The following is a 27994-nucleotide window of genomic DNA, read 5'->3' on the forward strand; positions in this document are numbered from 1 at the left end:
AAGTTTCATTGCAGATTTTTTTCCTTCTTTTTTGTGTGGGGAATTACTGCCTGCCTTGCTCACACGCACCAAACAGGACATATGCTTTTACTTTTCCACATCAACTTGGGGCCAGTTGGAGAACCTTAACATTCAACCCGAGGAGTAGCCCCTTCTGCCAGGACTTTGTCTTAATCCACAGTGTTTACAGCACCGCATGCCTAATGAAAAACGACACGAGTTTTCCTTATATTATTAATTTTCATGTGATTTCAACATTTAAAAACGGGATTAAAAACAACTGTCCAGTAACACATTAAAATGTACTATACTTTTTGAGACATAATATTTACATTTACATACTTACATCCTATTTCTACTTACAGGAGTTGATCACATCAAACACATTACCACATTTGTCAGTGGATGTAGTTTAAAATTTTGCATAGATTTCAGATTCAGCATATAATTTTTAATAACATACACAGCTGCACCATGGGTACCCTATTTATTTTAACCCACCAACCCACCAATCAACTTTTCAGTTATCGCATCCCAGATGTGCGTAACATTGAAGGTGCCATCATTGTCATCTTCATCTGTGAGGTCGTGGGTCTGTGTGTGTGTGGCCTCACCAAGGAATCCTCCATGATGAGTGAAAACAGTGGCTGATGTTCTTCTAAGGGGGGCTTTGTCCAGCCCTTCCCTTATGGAATCCTCTGACTCTGACTCCACCTCATTCCCATGAGTACCCCCAGCAGGTACTTATGCATAAGTGCACACGCATAATATCCACTAAAAACGACATCATAGAGAATGCCATCTTTATCACCCTTAAATGGCCCACCATGCTCTGTTGGCCATCATTCACAGGCCTCATAAATGCACACTTGCCTCAGCAGTTTATGCAGCTGTCCGTGTCTTCGGCCTATAGTGACCCCTTCTGCAAATGCAGTTGATGCTTGAGTTGGACTATTTCAATGGCATTCCCCTGCTGAATGGAGTATACCTCACCTCTGAGGCCACACTGACCTATAACCTTCCACAAACTAATCATTAACATGTGGCAGCACAGGATGTCTTCCTGTTACTGCCATTTGCATTGCATCTCAGTGGCAAGCAAGCCATCACTGGTTGGTTCTGCAGTCTGAAGGCCCTGTAGATCACCCCGTTGGTATAGCCTTACTGTTCATTATAAGCATCATTATTGCTGCATCATGCCAATTGTCATATCAAAAAGTCACCTATCACACAGTGCAGTTTCCTGTTACAGGTGATCCTTACACAGCAACAAACAAGAGGCATAGAGGCAGTGCCACTGCTACCACCACGTGCACACTGTGCGTAGGGCACCAAGGGGCGTCAGGGGCATCAAAATGTAACCAATAAATAATAAGTAGCATTACTTCAAACTGCTTTTCATTCTTCCGAACGTTTACAGTGTCAAGCAACAGTATGTTTCATGCAATGATGATATGGGTACTTTTAATCTAATTTCAACGTTATGCTACTCTATTTAAAGCTGCAGTTGGCAAGATTTTTTTGATCATATTCACTGAAACCGACACTATGCTCCGACAGAACAACATAAATCAGCTGGTTTTAGAAAAAAAACCTGCACTTCTACCTCCACCAAGAGCCTGTTATTTGTTTTGCAAAAATCCACAGCTCCCGGTTCTTCTGGTCCAATCAGAGCAGGGCTGTGTGAGATCTGACTGTCAATCACAGTCTGGTCTGTCTGGTGCGCACTGACGAGCACAAACTCAATGAAAGGGTGCTCGGTGGTAGTGGTGAAAGGGCATGAGAGTTGTAAACATTCAAAATTTTGGATAAGTCCCCTCAATCTGTCAGACTTGCCAACTGCAGCTTTAATTGGGAAAGCATCTTGAGCATGCACGAGACAGAGGGGGAGAGAAAGAGTGGCAGGTTCCAGCTGCCTTGTCATTTGTTGATAATTGGTATCTCCTTTTTGATATAAGAATTTTTTTAAAAGGAAATCATAAAGGCAACAAAGACAAGGCTAGACTACTAGGTTCTACAAGGTTCCCACTATTGACCATTTATAAACTGCGAGCATGGCCGTATCTACCACCAAGGTCATGTCTTTGGTATTTCTTTATTTAACCTGTTTAATCCCAAATTTTCCCCAAATTTTCATGAAAAAGTGGATGAAAAGGAGTGTTTTATGTTCGGTCACAATGGTGACTGGTGGGAAACACCATAGTCTCATTTTAGGGATTAGGGATTTAGGGATTTACATTTTTGTAACACATTTTATTATGCAATCATCTAATTTCCAATAAATTCCAGTCAGAGATGATATGGGGACATTGTCTCAGGTCTATTCTTTACATTTAAATTTGTATCACAATACAATACTCAACATTGCCTCTGCAATTCTCTATATTATTTTATTTAAGTGTGGCGATTTTTACATAGAAAAGCCATTATATCACACTATTATGACTATAGTGTAAACAGCACTCCCTACAATACAACAACCACAACTATTACAAAAAGTGATGTTGTTTATCTATTTGTTTGTTTGTTTGTTTATTATTGTATTATTTAATTAAGTAAGGTTCTAAATGCATAATAGTAAACAGTCTGTAATTTGGACATACAGTATAATAGTGTCAGGGCAGATTGTTGAGACACTTGATCTTTATTTTTGATCACATGAAGCTTTGCTTCTGATTCGCCTGACTGGCCCCTGTGGCAGAGGCTATACTGTACATACTGTAAGTGGAGGGGGTGCTGTTGGGAAAGGGGTGGGGAATATATATATGTAAAGTTGTTCATGTCTACTGCAAGTCTCTGCATAAATTCAGCCAATATGACTTCAACACGCTGACTGGCAAGTTGATTATACCCCTCACCACCTATAGTTTATATGTGACATATGTAATGTAATATTCAATGAGGACAATGATTTACGGTTTTTGAGGTATGATTGTAAAAATAAAGAACAGCGTAAAAAAACAGCTATTACAATAGCTAGGCCTAATAGTATGATATACTGGCTATTATATGTAAAAATCGGCACACTTATAATATAATAGAGAATTGCAGAAGCAATGTTGAGGAATGCCATGTGATATAAATTTAAATGTAAACAACAGACCTGGAACAATGTCCCCATATCATCTCTGAATGGAATTTATTAGAAATTTGATGATTGCAAAATGAAATCCCTATGTAGTATACTAACGGTCACTATTTTGACCGTCATCATGTTCACTCATGCTATGTGAACGCTGAACAAAGTTCATATTTCAATTGCAACCCTCCATGCTAGACACCTTAAAGATTATGTGTAGGCCAAAAATCTTTGTCATAAACATACTTTTCTAAGCTTTAGTATGGGAGGTTTTAAGTGGCAATTTTCTGGTCAGGGTGCAACCAAAACATTAGCAGCTCTGGCCATGTGACAAATTACATTTGGCACTGCACATATTTAACTGAGATCCCTTCAGGTTTCTATTTTTGGGATAAATGTATTGATAATTCATCCAGTAACATTTTTAAAGGCACAGGAGCAAGATTTTTTTTGTACGGTCACAATTGTGATGAAAGGGGTTCCATTTAATTTATTAAGTACTGTAAAACTAGCTGACGAGACCATTATCATTGCCTCAATGCACCGTCAGGTGTCACATAGTCTTGCAGTCACATGGCCGTATCTACCAAAGAGGTCACCGGTATTTCTTTCTTTAAGTTTCGTTTCATTTTTTAAGTAAAAAATGGCGACGACAATTATCCTTGCCTCAACGCACCGTCAGGTGACACGTAGCAGATAGGCCTAGGCTACATTATAATCATTATGATACATTTTACATTACTTTTAGATCTTTTTAAGGTATGTTGAAATGAGAAAATCTGCTTCCGGACATGGACATGGACTACATTTTAATTTACAAAACATTTATGAGGCAAATGAAATCAGGCATTGTTGTGTAACCCCCTATTTTTTGAAAACAAAAATATTTTTACCCCAAAACCTTGTTTTATCTGGCGGACAGAGGTCGGATGCAAACAAGCACACTGCAGTGTTGCTGGTGTTAATGTAATGTCTAATGCACTGCTGCTGGATGGGTCTAATGCAGTGACCTATGCGTTTTATGCATGTACGCTTATGCATTTAGTTGACGCCTTTTCCAAACCAAATTGAACCCACGCCTTTGTGGCTACTGCGTCCAATCACCAATTTAAAAGGCTAACAGTTGTCATTATAGTGTTGGATGTCAATGCAGATATAATGGATCCAGAACAGTTCATACATGTTCTTGTGCTGGCCTAGCCTAATCCAGTACTCAATCTGGATTCACCATGCTAGTAACCTACACTGTGGTCTTGAAAGTGTCTTATGATGCATCAAATGGCATTTGGTTGAGGCCAACATTTGTATTGTAGTGAGCGACGAAACATCTCTGAAACCCTGCATCACTTCTTTCCTTATGCCCAGTAGCCAATACACCAGCTACATGGCAGCGGCACTTCACTGGGCTTGGATATGAGAGGTGTGCTAGCCAGAAGGCCATGTAGGCTACGTTGCAAGCAGGTTCCTGAACATCTGTGAGTAGGGGTTACTCATGACACAGCTCTGGACCTACTGTTAAGACTAAACAAATTCATCAAGATCTGGACATTTTCATTGAGAACACAGAGGGATTTTCATTATAATGATTCCAGCTGTTTTATTTAGTCTTTCTACAATTTCAAGACTAGTAATGCTACACAATACATTGCTTTTTACTCACGGTGGCTGTCGGTCAAGTCAGCCTGACACAACACACAGGTGCTCTGCTGGTAGGGTATTGACGTAGAGCTGGAGTACCGCCCAAACCTGGAACGCTAGGCTACTATATAAAAAAAACGTGAAACTATTTGTGGATATCTTGGGGAGGGGGAATATCATGCATAGCGACAATATGCTGTTTTGTGTTCATAATGGAACTTAACAGAGGCATTTTTAAGGTTTTAGGCTTTAAACTCGAATCTTTACTACGTGCACGGTGAACGCAATAGGTGAAGCGCGCTGCCCATACAAACCTATGTGGTGACGTCAGCCAGTTTCCGCTGTCATTCCCCTCTGTGCCTCTCCGCTATCAGAATAGCTGCGTGAATAAAAGTGTCGATTGAGCCACCCTTTCGGATTTAAACTTTACTTTTGGCCAAATAACTCGAAGAATGGAGTTGGACTTATGGAATTAAAGCTGGGTGCGCTTGCAATGGAGGTTTTGTTGCTGAAATTACTCCTTTACAGTAGCTGGTTCGTGGTCCATGGTAAGTGAAATACTTTTTTGTTCAGATTATGGTCGAAGTTATAAGTAAGGCAATTTAACACGATTTCACAAACTTTTTGTGGTGGCGTTGTCGAAGAACGCACTGGAAACTGCGTGTATCTGGTAGATGAGTTTAAAGTTCTTTGGAGTGAACTCTTAAAAAGTGGTGTGTTACAGTTATACTTTCGGCTAAGTTTTCTTACTTGAAGAGTAGCCTACATGTGTTTTGTCCCTTTTCTTCAAGTAGCCCGTGTGTATGTGTCGGGACCCTGCTGTTTGTCGCGGGAGTTCACTTGCTGAAATTTTATATTTCATAATAGTATTTATAATCAGAGAACAGTGGTAACATTTTCATTTTACGAAGTGTTTTGTGGTTTTGTTATGTAGGCTAACTTATAGCAAATTGTAAGGATCTATTTGGAATGTCTGCAGCACAGGCCTTTGCGTGCAGTAAAGTTAGGATTGATCACAGTGTCGGGTGTCAGAGTGAATAGTTTCTTTTGGATGGATTTTTTAAATCTGCCAATAGCCTTCTAGGCTAAAGTTTTAATGGAATTAGTGAATCCGTCATTCTAATGTCATCAGGAGATGGGTAAAATGCAAAACGAACGAGAAAAAAAAGTTGTGATAGCCTAGAATCGCAATAAATAAAACAAATGTTGGCTAACCAATATCGCGGTGAATGTGAAGTAGGCTAAGCTGAATACCTTCCATTGCAGAATAGGCACTGCTATTTTATGTATCGGTGATGCTTTCTTTAATGTTCCAGGCTACAGGTGCCAATTATCTTTGGCTAATTGGACATTAATTAAATGATGGGTTGTTTTGATTATAGCCTACACCGAAGCCATTTCACATTCTAGTTCTGAATATAAACTAGCCTATTTGGCCCAAATAGTATTCAAAATCACGGGAATTTGCTCAAAATTAAGACCACGTTCATTTGGCCAAAATTCAGATCAGTGCAAGTTTTAGTTTACCATAGACCAGTTCAGATAGGTTTTAGATCAGTGAGGAGGCCTATTGGGAGAGACAAGGATTCGACGTTCACTGCTTCCAGGCAGGTAGAGGAAATGTAACAAGTGCCAATGCCTGGAATGCCATGATTCGTCTCAAAAATGACAATAAATGAAAAACAAGGGACACCGTTTCCTAGTTGAGATTTTGGTTGAAAGATTACTTATTTCCTGAAAAACAGACTTGGAGGCACCCATTTAAGGTTGTTGCAATTGAAGTCCCCAGGCTAAATTCATATCTAATAGGGATATAACATGCAGCAAAGTAGAGAATGTAGTTCTACCCCATGACTTTTTGGAACCCCACAAAGGAACTGAGAGAGTTGGTGATGGAATGAAATACACACTTCACACCAAGACTAAAACACGCAGTGTTGACACTGCGCACCAGTCACACATTAGCCTATAAAGTATGGAATCTAGACCTAGATATGGAAAGGCAAGCATGCTGCGATAAATCCAACATATTGGCATTATAAGAAGCCCTGTCAGGCTAATAATAAAGATAGGCTAATGATGATGATGATTATAATAATAGGCAAATATAACTCTATGCTGTGATGATCGGGGTCCAAGCAGATTAAGAAGGTAGAAAAGGTTCAAGGTCACTGAGGAAATGGGATGAAGTATAAGCACGCCAAATTTCACATTTTTACGTGAAGCGCATTTTAAGATAGGGAGCTGGGGCAGTTTTAGCACCCCCTACGGAATTTCACAAACTTTGGTGTTTGTCCATGGGGTGCGGTGGTGATTGTTCCAAATTTGGCTATGATTGAACCTTTATCTCAGAAGATAAGGGTAACAGAATCATTATGGGCCACTCCCTGAAATTTGATTGAATTTGAAAAGAGAAAGTTATTTTTTGCTGACATGGTGTGTAGCCTAGATGTTGTACACCATTTTTTGTGCCATTTGGCATTTGAGGAGATAGATTAGCTGCACTTTTGAGTTTTTTGAAAATGGCGGGTACATTTTTGGTGTGGAAATTGAAAAACAATGGGTGTTTGATTCAGAACTTAACTGACAATGAAATGGGGAACATTTTTTTAGTGCAATATCCTGCAGTTCCTGAAATGTTGGCCCCCAATAATAATAGGCATAATTAAAATAGTTGTTTATACGTATTTATTTATTTGCTTGATTAGCAAATTTTCCCCAGAGTTTGTTCATTGCTCTGTTCCCTCTATGAGCCTTTCACTTTCGTTCACATTTGGTATGGTTTGTTTTCTGCATTTCTCAGGTTGTGTCTGAAAGTGTTGGTCAAGTCAGCGATATTTGTCTGGAATGCTGAACCATGTCTGGAGCACAAACAGATTGTTTATTTATATGTATTTCAGGGGAAAAAATAAAACACATGTTTACATTATGGAAGAGGGTTTTTTTCCAGATGCAATAGTTTTACAAGCAGCACTGTGGTGTCCTTGGCTTTGGAGGTTAAAACTGTTCACCTTTGGAATCTTAATTGGTCAAAATGACACAAAAGCCTTGACAAGACAGACCAATAAAAACTCCAATTTGAGTTAGAATGACAGAGCCATTGGTCAAAATGACACAAAAGGAGAGAATTAGACAAAGACAGACCAATAAAGAGAACTACTCATTTGAGTTAGTGACTGACTGCTTAAAGGACCTTTTGCCTGTCATTCTGCACATTTTTTCTTTCTTTCCCATTCTTTCTTTCTTTCTTTCTTTCTTTCTTTCTTTCTTTCTTTCTTTTCTTTCTCTCTCTCTCTCTCTCTCTCTCTCTCTCTCTCTCTCTCTCTCTCTCCCCCCATCCCTCGGCCCCTAGCTCTCCCCCTCCCTGTGGAGGGATTGTTAATCCTGGTGACAAGCTCAGACTCCTCAGCTGTTCCTTTGTCTGCTCTCTCTCCCCACAAAGGCCAAACCCAGTGGATCCAGGTGCTCCACACTCTCCTTTCAGGGAGGCCTGAAAAAGCTGGTGTTTGGCAAGAGCTGAAAAGTCACATGGATCTAACTAACACCAGTAAAGTAAAGCAGGCGCTCCTTCAAGCTCAGGTCAAAGGTTTCTGTAGGCTTTTTTTTAATGACAGGACCTTGATTACAAAAAACACTAAATACAACCTGTTTTTTTTTTTTTTTTTTTACCTTTGGTCTATTTGGTACAAGTGGTAAGAACACCATTTTAAGGAAATAGTATCAAGGTGAGCTCTGACAGAGCTTTATGTCTGGCTCTGCTGTGGAATGCGTGGCCTTTTTTCAAGGACCTTTCAAGGCTGTTCGGTGGCCTGCTGTATGCACATTCAAGGCTCTTCAGCTGAGAGGCCTCAAGTCTATTCACTTTGGAGGTGGAAGGTGGCTGGGCAAGAGTGAGGTTCGAATGTTAGGAGAGGCACCTCAACTGGGGGAATAAGGACCATGAGAAATTCCGTTTGCTGCTGAGTGCACGCTCTCTGTAAATTATGCAGAATTGATAGGTGGTTTCTTCCATGTTGACTATGTTATGTTTTAAAACATTAGCATCTCTTTAGTGTGTATGTGTCTTTTTTACAATTGTTTTTGGCACCATTGACACTGTATGGAGTGAAGGAATGGCACTCCCAAAGGAGCAGGGAGCCTCTGTCAGAGCCAGAGGCCGTGTCGAGAAGGCAGTTGCGGTTGTTTAGGACCAAACTGCCGCTGTTGGTGTGTGAGAAGGTTTCTGCACTCGGGCCAGCCAGAGAGTGGGAGTTGAGTGATCTCAGAAAGAGGTGCAGCTGTTGATGTAGGGTTCATCCTTTTAACTCTGACCGTTAGGCATCCTCTGGAGGACGAGGTGTCAGAATCTGTCCCTTCGTCCACCCTCAGTGCCCCCTGCCCCACAGGCAGACAGAAGCCTCCAGGCCAGCATCTCTCCTCAGCCTGTCATCGGCTGTGCTGACCGCCACTACTTAAACTACACAAGCTGATTTTGAATCATTATACAGGACATAATATTTTTAATTACTATAATTGCTAAATCATTTGCATCAGCCTCTTGTGGTATGGTTAGTTTTTCACATGCACAAGGTTCTTGATCTGCTTTCACACTTGATGAACAGTGTTATTTGTAGTTTTTATCTATCTGGTCCATGTCTGTGAAAAAGAAAAAAAAAACACTGTAGATTAAATAGATTTTGAGTTCAGGCTAGTCTGACTAGCCCCAGATACTCTCGCTATGTTCATTCACCTCTCACTTAGTTTTATAAGGGAGAGAAAAATAAAAAATATAAAATGCTGACATGGAAAGATGGGGGACAGCCAGTGACCTGATGTCTCAATTTTGGTGTTTACTCTAAGTGAAATTCCAAAAAGCATTTTTTTCGTGATGTGTTGTTAAATAGATGTAGTTATGCTGGTGTTTTGTCAGATGCTTGGTGGTGATACATTTACTGAGTGAAACACCGAATATCTCTTGGTTTATGAATTGTTTTTAAAATATTGAATATGATTTTTGGGGACATCTTGTCTCTATTTTAGATACACCCAGTATTCAGTTAGACATTTATGTCAAAGTGAATTAGATGTAGGATTATTGACAGAAGTTGATTTGTATTCTTCCTCAGTACAGCCTGCCTGCCTTAGACTGAGACAGTGACTGGAAAAACAACCATATTTGAAAGACATGGACAGTTCAGGAAAGTGTGGCAAAGGTTTGCATCACTGTGTCCTTTTTGGTGTGGCACTGGGGCTCCTAGATGTGGAGCAGTTATCTCTGAGCAGCCAGCAGTTGTGGTGAAATGCCACGACTAGATGGTGACATGGTGCTTAATAAAGTGGCATGCTGGTAAACCAGAGTGCAGCAGCCCAGCCCAGCCCACAGCCCTCCTGAACCAGCGCCATTGTGCCAGCTCCTGCTCCTCTCTCTCTGATCTTGCCATCCATGTGTGCATGAACTCACCTGATTCAGACGCATCACTCAGACTTGTCTTTTTTCTTCCTGAAATCTTTAGTCAGTCTAGATGGGTCATGGAATAACACTACAAATACATAACAAGATACATTGTGATCCACTTGCACTTGTGTTGGCTGTAGCTTAACGAAGAGGGAAAAAAAATCATAGATTCAATTGCAAGGGTGCATTATGTACATGAAGTGTATGCCTTGTCTATGCTATTTTTGATAAAAGTGTTTGCAATCCGAATGAAAATGTGCCCTAGCTGAACATAACTGATTGCTTTTGGTTCTGATAGGTTCCCCCTTGCTGCTCTTTGCTAACCGCCGAGATGTGCGTCTGGTGGACGTGGAGGCTGTGCGAGCGGAGTCTGCGGTAGTGGTCAGTGACCTGGAGGATGCGGCGGCTGTGGACTTCCTCTACTCGGAGGGTCTGATCTTTTGGACGGACGTCAGTGAGGAGGCCATCAAGCAGACCTACTACAATCAGTCTAGTAACTGTAAGGCCTGATGCCACACTGGCTCTTTCACTTGATCAGTTTCAGTCAGTAGTTTTAAGAATAATTGTCTGGATGTTTTCCATCACTCTGATTCTCACCACAACCGCTTTATGACAACCATCTTGAACTATTAATATTATCGATGAACCATATTATAAACCTCTTGTTATACCATACTGTCTTACAGTATACTTGCCATATACTTGACATGACTTTTTGCCTGATTTCACTATAACTGAGCCAATAATATAGTCGAGCAAAATAACATTGAAACCCAATATAACTTGAAACCCAGTATAAATCTGCAAGCAAGTAGTTCTCGTTGACATACCAGACTTTGCCCACTTAAGAAGCAGCCCTTTCACTCCGGTACAACATTGGTAGTCATAGGAAAAAGATGAGTTGGTTAAAGATTTGTGATTCTGGTGAAAGGAGTTCAACAACCAGTGAAAAGACACCCCTCCCTCCTGTGCTCCTGAAGCACCATGTTGATTGGCTCAAAATGTTTATGGCTTGGTCCCAGCTAATATGTATGTTTACAGAGTCAGAACTGCATACAAACACTGGAGATACCCAGTTCAATTGATTGTTTGACCATATTGGCACTTTGATAATGGCGCTGAATCCCTTTGTCCCTTTCTCTCAGCAGTAAAAGAGGCAACATTGGGCACGGGTCAAAAGGTGGTGGTGTCGGGCCTCGAATCACCCGATGGACTGGCATGTGATTGGCTGGGACGCAAACTCTACTGGACGGACTCTGAGACAAACCGCATCGAGGTGGCTAACCTGGATGGCACGTCAGCGGAAGGTGTTGTTTTGGCAGGACCTGGACCAGCCCCGGGCCATCGCCCTGGACCCAGCCCACCGGTAAGACCACTCTGGGTGTTCTGGTCACGACTCCCGACTCTCTTCAGAGCGGCTCCAACCGCTCCACTGCAGACGGCTCCCGCCCAAGTCATGTGTGGCCTCCGCTTGCTCGGCTGTGTATTTATAGTTCCTAAGCACATCCTTACGAGCGAGCCCAGTGGACAGGCCCACCGCTCGGCCCTGTCTGTTTCCTGTTGTTGGCGTTTTGTTAGGGTCTCTTTCTCGGCGTCGGACCTGCTTCTGCTCTCTCTCCCCTTGGAGGGCCAGTGTTATCTAGTTGGAATTCGGGGAGTTTGCCGTGTGTGTATCCGCTCCACTCATTGTTGGATTGGTGTGTTTACACGGACAGGACCTCCAGGGACAAATTGGTCTCAATCTGTCAATGGTCTGAAAATAATCTTACTGTACAGCTTCAGTCGCTGTTATGTGTGAGTGCATTTTCATAAATAACCGCCACATGAGACTACATGTCTTTGACATTGATTCAAAGATGATGTCTTTGTATGCCAAATAAATTAGTATGATTGAATAGAAAATGGCTTCTCCTAAATGCTGGAATCTGGTGCACTACTTAGTATGTTTGTTTATTTTAGTGTGAATAGTTGAAAAGTAAATTGAATACTCAAGGCACAGTTGCCCTCAATTTCACAAACAAATAAAGTATTAAATATTAAAAAAAGTGGTTTCAAAATTAATTTTGCATGTTTCAGCTAGACATATTTTGTCTGGATGATTTTTCTGGAGGAGTTATATCAGGTGTTTGTAAAGCGTAGCGATGTTTCTTGCAGAATGAGTTGAGCAGAATTAAAAAATTGTTCTACATCAGTGATTTCTGGGAAGGGCTTTTATGTACGGTCAGTATTTTTCTCCTGTTTTTAGTTTCACAAGCAGCATGCCTCTTCTTGTTGCTTTCAAGGCCAGTTTCAATGTTTGGGTAAGCTCTCATGCAGGGACTCACTCTAGCAGAAGTGCTTAAGAGGAAGTGGAGGGAAGGTTCTCTCTACAGACTGTTCTACAATTTTCCAAAAGTTACATTGGTCTAAGTGTGCTCATAGTTCAGGAGAGAGGCAGGGGTTCAGGCAATCTCCTTGAAGTAGATCATTGGAAAGTTAAAGAGGCTCTACCAAATTGCGTATGTCTGCTTTCATGACATGGTCTTTGTTTTGCCCAAATGCGGTAATACTTACATGGTCTGTTATGCCTAGAGCCTAGAGAGATTGAAAAACGTTGTGCACAGACCTTTCAGAATTAAGAAGTAACAGTTAACAAAAATGCATTTGGAGCTCCAGTGCAGCCCAATGCCAGATTGAGCAGCCAAGTATCTGACAAGATTGTTTTTCCTGGAATTTTCTTTAGCATTAGTGTACCAGGTATTGGAGCTTGGTCTGTAGTCTTACTCCTATTATATCCAGACATCCTCTACCTCTCCAGGATCAGTTTATTCAATGTTCCACTGTTGTCTTTTGTTGATATACGCCCTCCTCATATGGTTTACTTTGTTTTTGATTTACTCTTAATGGGCTGAACCCCTGAAGCGTTGAGAATTGTGCATGAGAATTTGATTTTTGTCTACAAAACTGATTTGGGTTCTGGCTGAATTTAAAAAATGCTGTGACTGTAGACGCCACATTCTGTCATTATTCATTACTGGATATTGAATGACAACTTTATTTCCTTTGTCTAAGCCAGAAATCTCTCATGCCTGTCACACTGCCTAATATGCATTTGCATAAAACACTTGTCAAACTCACTTGGTGAAACTACTGACATCAGTCCAGTTGTCCCAACTGTCCTTGTCCTGCCCTCACTGACTGTTAAAGAGTTTAATTCCTAGACAGCACTACCATTGTTCTTCCTGGTTCTTTGTTCTGTCAGTAACTGAATTCAAATGGCTCCATATTACCCTTGGCTGTGGTGAGGGTTGGCATTTAATTGAGAAAAATGCACTGCTGCTGTTTCTGCCACAGGCAGACCAATCAACTGTGTCTCAGGGGAGGAAAGGGTGGTTGGGGTTGTCATGCTTGGTCTCTTTGCTGGCATGAGGTTTGTTAAGCGTTTCCGTTTGCGACACGCATGCTGTCGTACCCCATATGCCATAAGTAATCAACTCACCCCCTCCCTGCCACCACCATCACCCTGTGAAGCCTAGTTGCCCTTAGGTTTCATTGTTTTTCTCTGCCCCAGTGGACAAAAGAATGCAAAAGCACTCTGTTTTGGCCACTTCTTTCACCTTGCTCCAACTTTCCTCTTCCAACTTGTCTTTGAGAAAGTCTTTGTATCAATCAAATAATAGGCCATATAATTAAAACAGAAATACAATAATGCATTTCAGGAACACTGGTGTTAAATGTCTTTGTCACTGTGCAGCCTTTGAATATACTGGCTTGTTCACCACAGTCAAAAACTTTATGGCTTCTCATCCAAGGAACATAGCCCAAGCATCCTGCTGTGTTTTATTTTCTGCTATTTTCCTTTTTTTCTTGGTCTTTTCAGCTGAGGCAGACCATATTCTAGGATGGGAGTCATAATTTAAGTGTTGCTTGACGGGTTGTGTCTTTGAATATCTGAAGAAATAAGAAGTTGGTTCTTCTCCATTTTGACTTGAGTCTTGAGCAATTTTGGAACTCTCCAGAAGCCCCATGTCTGCCTGTGAACTCGGCACTCTGACATAAGCAAACCACAAACTCTGTGATGGCAGAAGAAAAATATGAAACATATTTGTGTAATGGTCAGACATTGCTTAAAGCTATGCCCCCAACATAGTTTCCTTCATCTTGTGTAATGTTATCACTTACATTCCAAATGGCAAAAGCCAGAGATGCCTGACAATGAAGACAAACCCACCTACCCAGACACACGCACAGACACACACACACTCAAACTCAAACTCTACCGGCGGCATGTACTGGTTGGTGTCAGGCCTGCCACTTCTTCACAGCAAGATATGAATAGATACTGGTATTCACAACATGGAAAAAAAGAGCTGTGTGGCAAGCTGCCAGAGGAAAAGATTTCTATCAGATTCTATATAGCAGGTTATTTACCCCTCAAACCTGTGTGCTGCTTTCGTGCTTGTGTGTAAGAGCATACGTTGTGGTTTGTGTGCACCGGTAGGCATTGACTGGTGTGTATGTCTTAGGAAGTCCACTAATAAGAGTTTGGAAAGGGTGAGCAAGCCTTTCGAACACAGAGGACGATAAGATTATTTTGCTTTCTTTATGTCTGCGCTTGTGGAAACGGCGGAATGTGTTTAGTCTAAGCGCACGAAGACTCCATTTGGCTCCAAATCTGCAACGAATCTGAGGTGTGGCCCTGAATCAGTCAGGGTGAAAGGAGCGACTCTGCGTTTGTCTGTTCATCAGTCGGACTATTTTGCACGCATACATGTTTGTGTGTCTGTATCTGTATGCAGCTGAATAAGTCACCCAACAGGCAGGAACAGGAAAAAGGGCCTGTGTGTGTGTTGCACATTGCCTTTGTTGAACTCTACTGATTGACAGGATGGCTTGACGACTCCCCTCTCTCCCCTCGCAGGTACATGTACTGGACAGATTGGGGCGAGGAGCCGCGCATCGAAAGAGCAGGGATGGACGGCAGCAGCCGGAAGATCATCGTTGAGGTGAACATCTACTGGCCCAACGGACTCACCATTGACCTAGACGAGGAGAAACTTTACTGGGCAGATGCCAAGCTCAGCTTCATCCACCGCGCCAACCTGGATGGCTCTGCACGGTCAGACCCCCTCTCTCTCCCGCTCTCTCCCACTCTTTATCTTTTCCCACGTCTTCTCCTGCAATTAGTTTTCACCCCGAACGTCACTCGCACTTAGCATTAGCAGACTGCGCTCCTCCAGGGGATGAGGAGAGGCAGAGAGGTCCAATCCAAACTGAACGGCCGAGGAGGCCCCAATCCAAACACACTCGGCACGTACTAGGCCCCCATGGTCCCTGAAGGCCTGCCTTCAGAGCGAGCCACTCTCAACTCGAGGTGACCTCTTCCACCGTATACCACTGAAACCTGACCCTGCTTGGCATGGGCGTCACAGCTCCAGTCTCTAGGGATGAGGAGGGTTGTGTCTCCTTTTGTGTATATGGGATTTTATAGCAATTTTAATAAGGAATGGTATGTTAGCCCTTCAGTCAGAATTTACACTCGTGACTGATATAGTCATGGATTATATACCGTGTTCAGGTCAGGGCTTTGTGTTTGTGAGTTAAAGTGAACATCAACCTCCCCCTCAGACATTCACAGACTGAGGCTGGACAAGAGGCGAAAAGGGAAGAGAAAATAACAAGGCCTGTTGACACACAACTTTCTCTCTGGCAAGAATGTGCAGTCTTGTGCGTTCACTTTATCAAACTTTCTGTGAGTTTGTGATTCTTGATTTAGGACAAGAATGCGAGTCGCTTTTTTCCCCTTCAATACAACAAGAATGAATTTGCCCAAGGCAAGTGTTCTGGTAAATATAATTGCTTGACAAACAATCCATCAATCATTTGTTGCGCTGTAACTGTCCATCAAAGGTCTGGTAGTTTGTTAATGCTACTTTTTCATTTGTTTATATAACTGGTGCTACATGGCAAAACAAATGTTTGTCAGTTGCCAGGGGAACTGGCCCAAGTGACCTGGGTGGAGCTAGCACCATTCTCGGCCTGTTGAGATAACAGAGGGTGCATGTCCTGAAGTAGGATTTGAGGAACTGGTTGTTCATTGCTTGGATGCTTTGCTTTGATCCACATGTGTCAGAAGTTATCCACAACAGTCCTACACCACACAGGCCCTTACACATGCAAAGTTTCAAGACCTTTTTGTCTTTTCCCCCACAATATATTACAGTATGTCACGCTGTGTACATCACCGTGTAATGACACTGGTTGAGTGAAAATGCTAAGTGAAAGCAGAGATTAAATAGGGGAGGAGCACTTGTCATAAACAGCCCATTTTTCTGTCCGTGCAGTTCTGTACTTGTGAGTGCTGCTTGCACTCATGATATAGTCATGTGAATTGTCAGTATGAGTATGTTGAAGTGTTTTTCTGGTTGTGCAACATTTGTACTTTGTAAGTCCAATGAAAACATTGGTCAATACAGCGTTGCCTCAAATGGCAGACTGTACATTCCCCCTGAAGTGCCGCGAAGATCTGAGTACGGTGGTGTGGGGCTCTGCTAGCGTTTACCTCCCCTTGTTGTTAAAACAAAAGGGTGCTTTTCCTTTCAAGTCCTCCTTCCTGACACCTATGATTAATGATAAAGTTTAGTGTGTTTTCGCTGGCTTCGAACACATACGCGTCTTGCGTCCAAGTGCACCAAAATGGCTGTGCGCAAATCTGGATGCAATTATTTTTTTTCTGACTCTCCCTCTCTTGCTCCATCCCTCTGTTCTTCACACGCTATTAAAAATCAGAGGGGGTGTACGAGCCTGCGTCCCCCCACGTACACTGTTAAAGGTATCCCTGGTGAACCCAGCACGGCTTGGGTGAGTGATGGTGGCGCCCTGGTCAGATTGTGATGCGTCAGGGCTCCACAACACACCCGCGTTGCCTTCCCGCCTTGATCCCCTGTTTATTTACGAGCACAGCAGCTTGTGCGTATGTGTGCACGTTGTTTAGCAAGACGTTGTTACCCAACTGGTCTGGGAGTGCAGCTTTGGCTGTGCGCTGGAACTCTCTCCCAGTCCTGTTTGCTCTTAATAAGGGCAGAGGCAGCATTAGGACGGGGTGAGGTGGAGGGGTTAACTGGCTGCCGCCCGTTAACGACCCAAACAGATGCTGCCTCCTCTTGCTCGATGACAGTCTTATTTGTTTAATTTCCCCCTTGGAACTAAATCTGAAAGACTTCCGATCTGGGGTTTGATTTCGCTGCAGTGTTCCAGATGCCCTGAAGGCTACAGAAAGTTCCTTAACATTTTCAGATTGATTACACTGTGGGGTCAACTCTGAGGACCACTTGTACAAACACACATATGTTATGCATGAGTAAATAACTCGGGACAGTGAGCAGAGACGGACTGTATTGAAGTTAAACAAAAGTACATTTAAGCAGCCAGGAATAAAACAGGTCGCTGTCTTTGTGTTTTTTCCCTGTTGTCTTTCTTCGTGTCTTTCATATTCTGTAATGGTATGAACTGTAGAGCCTGCTGTGATTGTGTTGATCCCTTGATGAGTTACCTGCGTTTGCCTACAGGGAGACTGTGGTGGAGGGCACCCTGACCCATCCGTTTGCCCTCACGCTCTCTGATGAGACACTGTACTGGACGGACTGGCAGACACGCTCCATTCACGCCTGTAACAAGCACTCCGGGGACAAGCGCCGAGAAATTCTCAATGGCATTCACTCACCCATGGACATCCAGGTCCTTGCCCAACAAAGACAGCCAAACTGTGAGTGTGCTAATCCTGTGTCGTGTTGATTCTCTACCACATGTACAGAAAGATTGTCCAATTGGAGCTTCCTTTTAGTATGCAACAGTGTATATACACACACACACACACACACACACACACACACACACACACACACACACTCACAGTTATTCTTGAGGTAATTATCCATAAGTTATTTGAATACTGTGCCTTGTCTGTTTTAGGATGCAGCATGGAGGGAGGTTGCCTCTAAATTGGAGAAATTAATGATTTCACAGGGAAAGATCATTTAACTTTTTAAAAATACAATATTTCAAGAATATGTTGTGGCATGGTGCAAAAAAAGAGTTTCTAGTAAATCTGTTTGAACATACATATAACCGGTAACTAACTTCTATTGATATAGTTTTACAGTTGATTTGACCCAGACCACAAAACTGCATAGTGCATAGCCCAGGTGGCACGTTGGAAGGACTGGCGTGCTTATCTGACCTTCTCATAACTACATACCATAAAATTTGATTTAAGGATGATGTGAGCACTAGATGCTGATTAAAAACATGCTTTAGGAAAGTGGCAAAGTGGCACAATGTTTCTTTGCATACATTGCATATTTCTACGCACTACTAGTACTAGTATTATATTCTGATGGTCTATTCAACTTGTCCTCTGCCATTTAGTTTACGTTAAGGAGATTCTGATTGACACTCGCTTTTGTTCCCCTGAGAACCTGCATATGGGTATAATTAACTTTTTTTCCTGTGCTGGCATTGGACTGTGTCCTGCTCGTAATCACACAATGTTGGGGCCCTGACACAACATCTGTGCTGGGGGAGGGTCTGGAGTGAGTTAGAGGGTAGGGGGTAGTAGGGTTTGTGTCAAGGCCGTCTGTGTTCTCCTGTGTAAGCAGCTGCATGCTTTAGCGCTGCCCTGCTATGGTTGGCAAAGTGTGATCTGCAGTGGAAATTATTATTATTTTTTTTAAAAGTCAAGAGTTTCACAATTACACCCTGATCTGCCCATTATGTAACGTTTAAGAATGATACACAGTGATTCTTCTGATTAAATGTCAAAAGCAAAGTGCACTCACAAGTGAAGCTGCGAATGCAAATGTTGATGTATGTGGGGTCATTAGTATGTAGGGTATGATTCTGCAGTTCTTGCTAACCCACATCATACTTAGCCACTGTCTCCTTTTTATGATTTATTAAGACATGTGCACTTATGTTAATTAGAATATAAAACTGTTTAGTGCAAAAGAAATGCTGCAGTCTTTTCATTCAGCAGCTTGAAATGCTTTGACCAAGAACCACTTCCAGCAATGTTACAACTCAGTTACTTTCTTGTGTAAAAGTTGTTTTCTGGTTTTACTGATTTATTAGGAAGTTCACATGTGGCTCCTTTGATTGTGTTGTCCAGCTGGTGCCTGTGGTATTTCCGCTTCATGTATTTCAAATCATATGCAGTCCCCAGAAGTGAACATTAGATACCATGGTCTCTATCGGAGGTCCAAACCTGTGTCCAGTTCAGCTGAGCTCATTGTGTTCTACCACCTGTCCCTCGGTCCACAGTTCAAACCCCCTGCAGTAATGGGAATGGCGGCTGCTCCCACCTTTGCCTGCTCTCCCCCCTGCAGCCGTTTCACAGCTGCGCCTGCCCCACTGGAGTCAAGCTCAAAGACGACGGCAAGACGTGTCGACCAGGTAAAATACGCCTCTTGTTTGTACCCACCAACTGAGGGCCACCTCTTGAGTGCCCCTTCTTTGCCCCACCATCACTTGTGTGTATTTATGACCACCGCTGGCACAGGGCGGCTGTAAAGGTTTTGTAAGGGGTTTTTTTTTGGGGACTGAAACACTGGGGCCCACAAAACTTGGTGGGCATGTAGCCTCACTGGGCTGATGAGGAACAGAAGCTTTTGCTCCCCCACATCTTAAGTTTAATTTGGCTTACTCAACAATCAGAATTCAGCATCCATAAAAATATTTTGTGTTGTGAAGGTTAGAAATGAATGAAATTTGACATGCTACTTCGCTACCACATTTATCAGATACACGCCAAATGATGTGAATTTGCGTCCATGGGGGCACTACAACTGACACATTTCAATAGCTTATTGGACCTTCATTATCACTGTTCGTAGATTTAGGTATATGCATTGAATCAGTTTGGGAGCAGCATCTAGTGTGCTATGCAACATGCGGCACATCTAGCTCTCTTTATGTTTTTGGCATTGCTATTAAAGCATGATCCCTAAAAGGAAAATGGATGACATTCCACAGGTTTTGATCATTTCTAACCATAGCCAGTCAATCCCCCCGCCCCTAAAAATGCAGCACACTGAGAAGCAAACACCCCAAATGAATGCCATTCCACATCATTCAGAAAGGGATGTGACTGGCGACCTCCAATTTTATTACACTGTCACTTATAATTAGGAATTCAGGATATCTTATTTATGCAAGTCTTTTTGTTAATGAGTCTAAAGTGTGTGTGGGGGTGTGGGGGGAAGGGAAGGGGTGGTGGGGGTTGTGCGGCAGCATTGGCATCCCATTGGCCTCTGAACATTAGCATGCGTCTCTAATGCAGAGAGGCATGACGGAGCGCTCTAATCTTTGACAGATGGCCGGGCCCGCGCTCGGCGGCCCCTGAAAGACCCATTTCCCCCTTAGCCGCTCGCCGCTAATTTCAATCGCCACAATATACAGGCAGCTACATTAAAGCCAGCACTCCCCGCTCGGCCAGGCCTGGCCCAGCGTGGCCCTGCCCTGCCCCGCCCCCCCTCCCTCCAGCAGCATTCTTCACCCTTCCAGCGCACTCTCCAGAGACCAGGCGCAAGACTCTGGGAGCTTTCAGGGGAAATCTGAGGCTGCCTTGTTTGGGGGACTTTTGTTTATTTGTTTGCTTGCTGTCAGTCTGCCATCACCCTTCAGTCGTCAGACTTCTGGGGCCTTAATTGTGTGTGTGTGTCTGTCTGTCTGTGTGTGTGTGTGTGTGTGTGTGTCCAGGGTGGGGTTAGTATGCGGGGGGCAGGCCTAATCAGGTCAGTGCTAGGTTTGTGTGTTTAGTGGATGTGGTCCAGGCCCATAGTCAAGAATGAAACCTGTTTGTTTGAATTGCCCTGGGGTCTGTGTACATTCCCTCTCACTCAAGACTTCTCCTTTGACAAGGGTCATGGCTCCCAGCAGAGGGTCTGACATGACAACCTTGTGGTGGAGAGACGCCCTGGCATTATTTTGGTGGTGCTAGTCTAGTTGAGACAGACTGGAAAGCAGAAAGTGTGGTTTTCCCCTGCACGTCACTCTCATACCATTGCTCTTGTGTTGGCTAAGAGAAGGAGTCATAGACAGTTGTAACGTCACATTTTCTGTTGATGGTTCTATTGGCTCTGCCAATAGCAAAAGCTGTTGATGATGTGTGTGAAACGAATCCGATAACAGCACAGCCAGACTCTCAAATCAAGGTTGAGCTCTTTGTCCCCTCCACTTCCCCCAAGCCCATATCCCAGCCTGACTCGGGAACAGTGGCGACATTGTCTCTGTGCACTAGTGCCGTTAAATGACAAGTCCACCCCCTCCACCCTCCACCCTTGAAAAAAGAGCTCTCCTTAACCTACAGAGCTTTTTTGAATTTATAACTTTCTCCAATTTTCAGGCAGTGTATTCCCAGGCCAGGAAACAATGAGATGTATTCTTCTTAAGGACCTCATTCCAGGGGTGCGCACGGGAAAAAAAAAAAAAAAAAAAAGGAAACCGAGGAAAAGAAAAGCTAGTGGAGACGAGAGAGCAGAGTGAGTTAGTGTGCTGTGGAGGCAGGGGGACAGGCTGGCTCCCATACTGCACACAGCCACAGGACTCGCTGAGCTCCCAACTCTGTTGACAGCTAAATAGAACATTAAAAATGTAAATCCAGCACATCCTGTGGTGTTGTCCCCTGGCAGAGGTGAGGTGAGGGATGAGTTTGTGGCAGAAGAAGGAGGGTGCGGAGTGGAGGATTTCTAGAAAGGAAATGATAAAAAGCACATACAGGACGTGTTTGCTCATTTGTCTGGCTTGGTTGACTAGATCTGTGCTTTGCGGTCATGGTGGAAGGGTCACCTCTTTTGTTTAGCTGCCGAGCAGAACGGGACGTCAAATTAAAGACAAATATGCACTCCTCCAAGTAGGGCTTGTAGGGGAAAACAAAAGGAGAGAAAATGAGCAAAAGAGCGTCTTTCCTCTGCTGTCGTTTCTGATTGGCGTCACCACTGATGGATGGAGAGCTTGATTGGGGACTCTGTCTGTTGCAGCTGGTCTTGTGGCCAGTGGTGTGTGCACGGCTAAAAGGCCTCCCAGAAAGAAAGGGAACGCTCCGAGATAATTGACCACACTGACTCGACTGCTCATTCTGCTAAACCATGGCTCTATGGCACAGAAGCCCCCTCCCTCCACAGTGCAAACCTGACCTAAGACTAGCCAATATATGGCTGCAGATGCAGTTAGGCCTATTAGTTTATCTTTCAATCAGTTTGAATTGAGGAGGTTTTTTGAAGCATTTATGAAGCAGGTTGTGTTTGAACCAACATAATGACAATGATATACAATGTTGACCTAAGCAATATATCCACAATAAAAAAAAAACTTCGGGAAAGAATAGAGCAATTGTCCATTTATAAAAATGTTCATCTCAATTACCGACTGAAAATGTCATTAGAAAGGAAATTGTTTTTTTACTAGTTACTTGTACCAAATTTTTACCTTCGTTCCTGTTCTACGTTCCTGTTCTATCTGCAAGACCACAAACCATGCCTTGTTGAATGGAGATAAGGATAAGGGGTAATGAGCAGTCATTACATCAGCAGGTTTGCCATCAACCATTGTGTTGCTAAGCCTCTCTGAATACTTCCTTGGTGGGAGAGGGCAGCGTGCATCCATTCACTTAAGCCGTATGTTGCAGAGGATAGATTAATGTATGTTTGGCCCCACAACACTTTGACCATTGTTCTACTGCTGGTATGGGGTCAGCTTATTGTCACTAGCAGAACCAAAAGAAAAGTCTTGAATAACCTACTTTAGCTAGTAGGAAGTAGGAAAGGCAGGTTTGCCACCCTGCCACAGCAGTTTTTTACAGTCTACTGTAGTCTTCAAGTTATTGACCAGGGGGTAATCTGCATGCATGCCCCACCCACCACCAAATTTATGTCCTTTAGTGGACATTCTGACATCATGACGGTTAAAACTAATTTGCCAAAAAGGAAGAAACCCATTTGTATAATTCTAATCTCCATGTATGTATATTGTTAACTATCTGTAACTATCAGTAAAAGCAGAATTGTTGTAACTTAGTAGAAGGAGGTTGTGTTGAAATGTATCTGTCTATGTGTTCACAGGCGCTGAGGAGGTCCTGCTGTTAGCACGGCGCACAGACCTTCGCCGCATCTCTCTGGACCTGCCAGACTTCACTGACATTGTGCTGCAGGTCAGTGACATCCGCCACGCCATTGCCATCGACTATGACCCTGTAGATGGCCACGTGTACTGGACGGACGATGAGGTCAAAGCCATCCGCCGTGCCCGCATTGATGGCAGTGAGGCCCAGACACTGGTAACCACGGAGATCAACCACCCGGATGGTATCGCGGTGGATTGGGTGGCCCGCAACCTGTACTGGACAGACACGGGCACGGACCGAATTGAAGTGACCCGGCTTAATGGGACCTCACGGCGCATTCTGATCTCCGAGAACCTGGAGGAACCACGGGCCATTGTGCTAGACCCCGTCAATGGGTAGGTGACGCCATCAGTGCTACTGTAGAGATACAAAGTTAAAGCAGTCTGTCTGAGAGACCATCACTTTTCTAGAGAGGCTGAATTCTTGTCATGACTTTTGTTACATGACTTGCAGTTACATGTACTGGACTGACTGGGGTGAGAAGCCCAAAATCGAGCGTGCGAACCTTGATGGAAGTGAGCGCCTCATTCTTCTGAATACCTCCTTGGGCTGGCCCAACGGTCTGGCCATCGACTACACTGCAGGCAAGCTGTACTGGGGGGATGCAAAGACTGATAAGATTGAGGTGAGTGAGCGCCACAGACTGTCAGCATGTTGGAAACAGACAAGCAGGCAGTGTAGAGGCACTCTGTGGCAGTGAGTGTGCTCTGAATGTGTTCCCAGCCTAGCCTCATTCAGATTGCTCTCACGTGCTGCAGGAGTATAAACCCAGAGGTCTTGGGTGATGCTGACTAGAGGCTGTCCCCAGTGATAAAATATTTGTGAGATGCTGCTCTGCAGGGCAGAGTAGTGAAATGCACAAGGTACACATTCCTGATAAATCGAGGCAATGGCGGCAGACTGAGGGTTTAACTGACCAGTGCTCCCCCGTGAGTCGCAGAGGAATGTTGGAGGCGTTATATAATGCCTGGGCCAGGCACACCAGACTTTCTGTCAGCAGCTGGCCTCCATGTTTTCTAGCCGTGTGGATTCCGGCTCCAGTTAACACCTCCTATGTGTCACTCCGGAGCGCAAGTCTCTCTTAGTCACTTTGTGGATTCTAGGCCTGTTCACCAGACCACAGAGGGAACTCCAGTTTGGCGCGACTGTTTTTATTTTCTCCTGTAGTTTGGATGGTCCTCCTTTGTGGTTACACAGAGAGGCTTGAGCTGTGTAGCAGCCATTTTTCTAGACTACATATATGAATGAAGAGCGCTTGGGTGTTGGCCTAACCAGGATGGCTGCCTTTCATTAGGTTACAATCTGTGTTGAAAGTCTATACTACAAACACAAACGGGGCACGGGACTCTTCCCAGATGAGCTTCCACTCCCTTGGGTGGGACTGCTTTCTAGCGTTACACCCACTGCTCACATGGCCCTTTTCTTTGTGTATATAGGTGTGTGTGAGTGTGTGCGTGTGAGTGTTTGTGTGTGTCTGTGTGTGTGCATACACATGTTCGTTTGAGAATGTGTTTGGGACTGTGATGCAGGATCAACAAACGTCTCACGATTTCCCAGCCTATGAAGTCGGCTATGGTCTGATCCCTTGTCAGTTTTAGAATCTCTCCATCATTCAATTGAGACACCCCATCCCTTTCTGTTGTGTTTGCGTAAACAGACCATATCAACCGAACCCCCCAAACACATACACACTCGGTAAAAGGATGGGAGAGGGAAAGAATCTTAGCTATGTATTGTTATATCATGTGTCTTAGTCAAGAATCCACTTGTGAATCACTGATCTACAGTACATTTCTGGTGGATGCAGGTTTCATATGATTTGAGCCAGTGAGCCATGGGACTTGATCTGGGCTATGAAACATCAGGGCCTAAACACAACACTCTGACAGAAACACAACTGGAATGATTATGTTCTGCTAGTTGACAAGTTGACGCAATCCCAACAGTCAACAGTCTAAATCAAAACAGTACCATGTTGGCAGGAAAGTTGGAGCAGACCACCCATGGTTTCAACTGACGATCACTCAGTCTTTATCATGATTCTCCTGTAATAAATAATTAATTGCACTTTTTCTTGTAAAGGTATAGCCTAATTTCATGTATGATGTGGTGCCTTTCGAAGTTCATTTATGCAGTGATGATATAACTCTTGGTGAGATGTTTGATTGCTAGGAGATGAATACACTTTAAAGTAAATAGATGGTAGTAGAAGTAGACTGCACTTAAAGAAATGTAATTGTGATCAATTGACTCTTCAGTCTAGATGTGAAACTGGCTACAGTTAGAATAGCCTATATATGAGGCCATGGTTTTGGAGATGGCGCACAGTGAACTCTGATGACGCTGGAGCCATTTTCATTTTTGCTCTGCTTTTCCTGCCAACATGGCGTAAACAAAACAAGGCACTTGACCAGAGAGTAAGGAAGAGGCCACAGAAGGACGCCAAAAAGGCAAGGGTTGCTCTGAAGGTCAGTGGTCTGCCCATCTCCTGTGTGGGACAGCTCAGGGTGAGGAGAGGAGGGAGCAGGAGCTGTCGGAGCTGCAGTGTTGGTTTTCCTGGGAGAGGAGCTGGCGGGCGGGCTGATTTGAGAGCAGATTAGGGTGCTCCCGCTGAGACATTGAGGCCCAGACCAGAGCTGGAGACTCGCTCCACGTGCGAAAGCCCTCTAATGTCTCTCCCAGCGCATTTGGAGTGAACTTGTGAAGGTCTTTGAGGGTAGTGTGAGTCAGTGTGGGCTGGGTCTTTTTTTGGCAGATGCCTGCACCTCCTCTCTGTGCCACTTCAGAGAATGTAGTTGTTTTTTGTGGTTGTCAAAGCCGATTTCAGCAGCAGTGCTGCAGGGGTAACGGCATCCTTAGCTCCCTGCAGGGAGAGGGACAAGGACAAACAGAGATGTTGGAACAATCTCTTTATCAGGTGAATGCTGTCAGAATAGATCTTCTTCCTGTGCATGCTAGTCCATAAGGCACTGCTGGCGTACTTTGCTGGCATTCTGGTCGTGTCACTCTACAGTTGAAATCAGAAGGATTTAATGAATGAAGCTGTGTGGATAGACTACAGTTGTGAAAACAAAACTCCAACACCTGATTAGGTGTGACGATGTGAAAATTCTGCTTTGGAAGGTTAAAGGTTACGCACATTTCAGAAATGAACAAGTGGCCATTAATTGCTTTTTGCTTTTTGATATGTGAATGGAATTGTGTCTTTAAGTAATAATGTCACCCTGGCTTTCCCATAAGAAAACAAGCCGCTGTTTTGTATGGCTAGAAGTGTGCTCTTCTCTGTGATCTGTGAGTTGACCTCCCGGGGAGAGCCCTTTACCAGCGGGCTCTAATGGCTGCTCCCCACAACCCTCCACCCTGGCTCTCACAATAGCAAGCCAATAATGATGGCAGTGGCTGGCCCCTTACAGACCCTCCCTCGCACACCACACACACACACACACACACACACACACACACACACACACTGCACCAGATGTCCATTTGAGCGGTAGGTCCCATTTCTTGAGGTTCCCAGCCATATCTGATGAGTAGGTCCGCCCACCCCCAGCCCCCCTCAAGCCTTCCCATTATGCTCTTTAATTCTCTCTCTTGCTCCGTCTTTACAAGGGTTCTTCTGCTGCTCCTAATGAAGCTCCTTGGCCCAGGCCTGGTTCAGCCCCTCTCAGCCTCTCAAAAGAGGAGAAAGTGCTTGAAGTGCTAATGGCTAGGCGCTGGACTGCTGCTCTGTTGGCTGCCGGCCCTCATTATTTTCTTTTTCTCCAAAAAAAGTCTGTTTTTTGTTTTGTTCGTTTTTTTTCGCAACTTTGTTCTTCTGTTTGCTGTTGATGACATACCATTTGTTTTACTAAGGAATACACATTAACACACTTTTGTTTACTTTTGGTTTTGAAAGTTTTTTTTTTTTTTTTTTTTAACTTAAGTGAAATCAGGTCTTTAAGAGGGAGTAAAGAATTGTTTTTAGTGAAAAGTACCTTTCAGCATTTGGAATGTGGCTGTTCACTGGATGAATGCTTATAAATAGAGGTCTGGAGGCTTTTTAGCCCTCCTCCTTGCCCTCCTCTCCTTCCCCCTCTTTTCTCTCTCGTTCTCTGCTGGTGACAGGGTCTGTCTGAAAAGACTTTTTCTCCTCTCCTTTTTCCTTTCCTTGTTGTGAGCTGAATTGCATTCAGAGGAACCGTGGACATGTCCATTGTTTATTTTATGGTGTTTGTAAAGGCGTGGAGCCTGCACCCCTTTCGAGAGCTGCTCGGACCCATGCGCCTTGCTTCGCTCCCATGCATCGCATCTGGGAGCTGGAAGTTATAGTGTCTGTCACCAAAACCACTGAAGTAGTTAAATGAAAAATGCGAGCAAGCAAAATGAATGTTGATAACAGAGGTGTCTGTGGCTCTTGAATGGATTATCGTAGGCCACTTCAAAGGAAAGTTCTGCTGTGTTTTGGAGTCCAAATTCCATTCCGAGATGATGATATCCAGGCGTTCTAGGATTTGCATGTATGGAGTGTATATTTTCACTGTGCATTAATTTTTGGAAGATTTTCTTCTGCCCTTCTGAATTTTTATTTATATTTTTCCAAATATACTTCACTGAATGTTGCAGTTTGGACTAATAATGGCATACTCTGCTGCCTGCCTCGCCTTTTAAATGTGCTGCAAAGCTTTTGGGGGTGAAGGGGGTGGGG

The 27994-nt window shown here is 43.7% G+C and overlaps 1 protein-coding gene across 1 annotated transcript in view; it reads left to right on the plus strand.

Moving 5' to 3' along the window:
* Window positions 1-4913: 4913 nt before the first annotated feature.
* Window positions 4914-27994, plus strand: part of lrp5 (low density lipoprotein receptor-related protein 5) — a 51035-nt gene continuing 27954 nt past the window's right edge. The window contains 9 exon segments of the mRNA XM_048257130.1: window positions 4914-5265; window positions 10450-10650; window positions 11297-11448; window positions 11450-11517; window positions 15052-15249; window positions 17699-17895; window positions 19449-19580; window positions 23246-23642; window positions 23761-23932. Coding sequence (XP_048113087.1) covers window positions 5184-5265; window positions 10450-10650; window positions 11297-11448; window positions 11450-11517; window positions 15052-15249; window positions 17699-17895; window positions 19449-19580; window positions 23246-23642; window positions 23761-23932 — 1599 coding nt within the window. The 5' untranslated portion in view covers window positions 4914-5183.

This window comes from Alosa alosa, chromosome 11, assembly GCF_017589495.1.
Source record: "Alosa alosa isolate M-15738 ecotype Scorff River chromosome 11, AALO_Geno_1.1, whole genome shotgun sequence".
NCBI classification, from domain to species: domain Eukaryota; kingdom Metazoa; phylum Chordata; class Actinopteri; order Clupeiformes; family Clupeidae; genus Alosa; species Alosa alosa.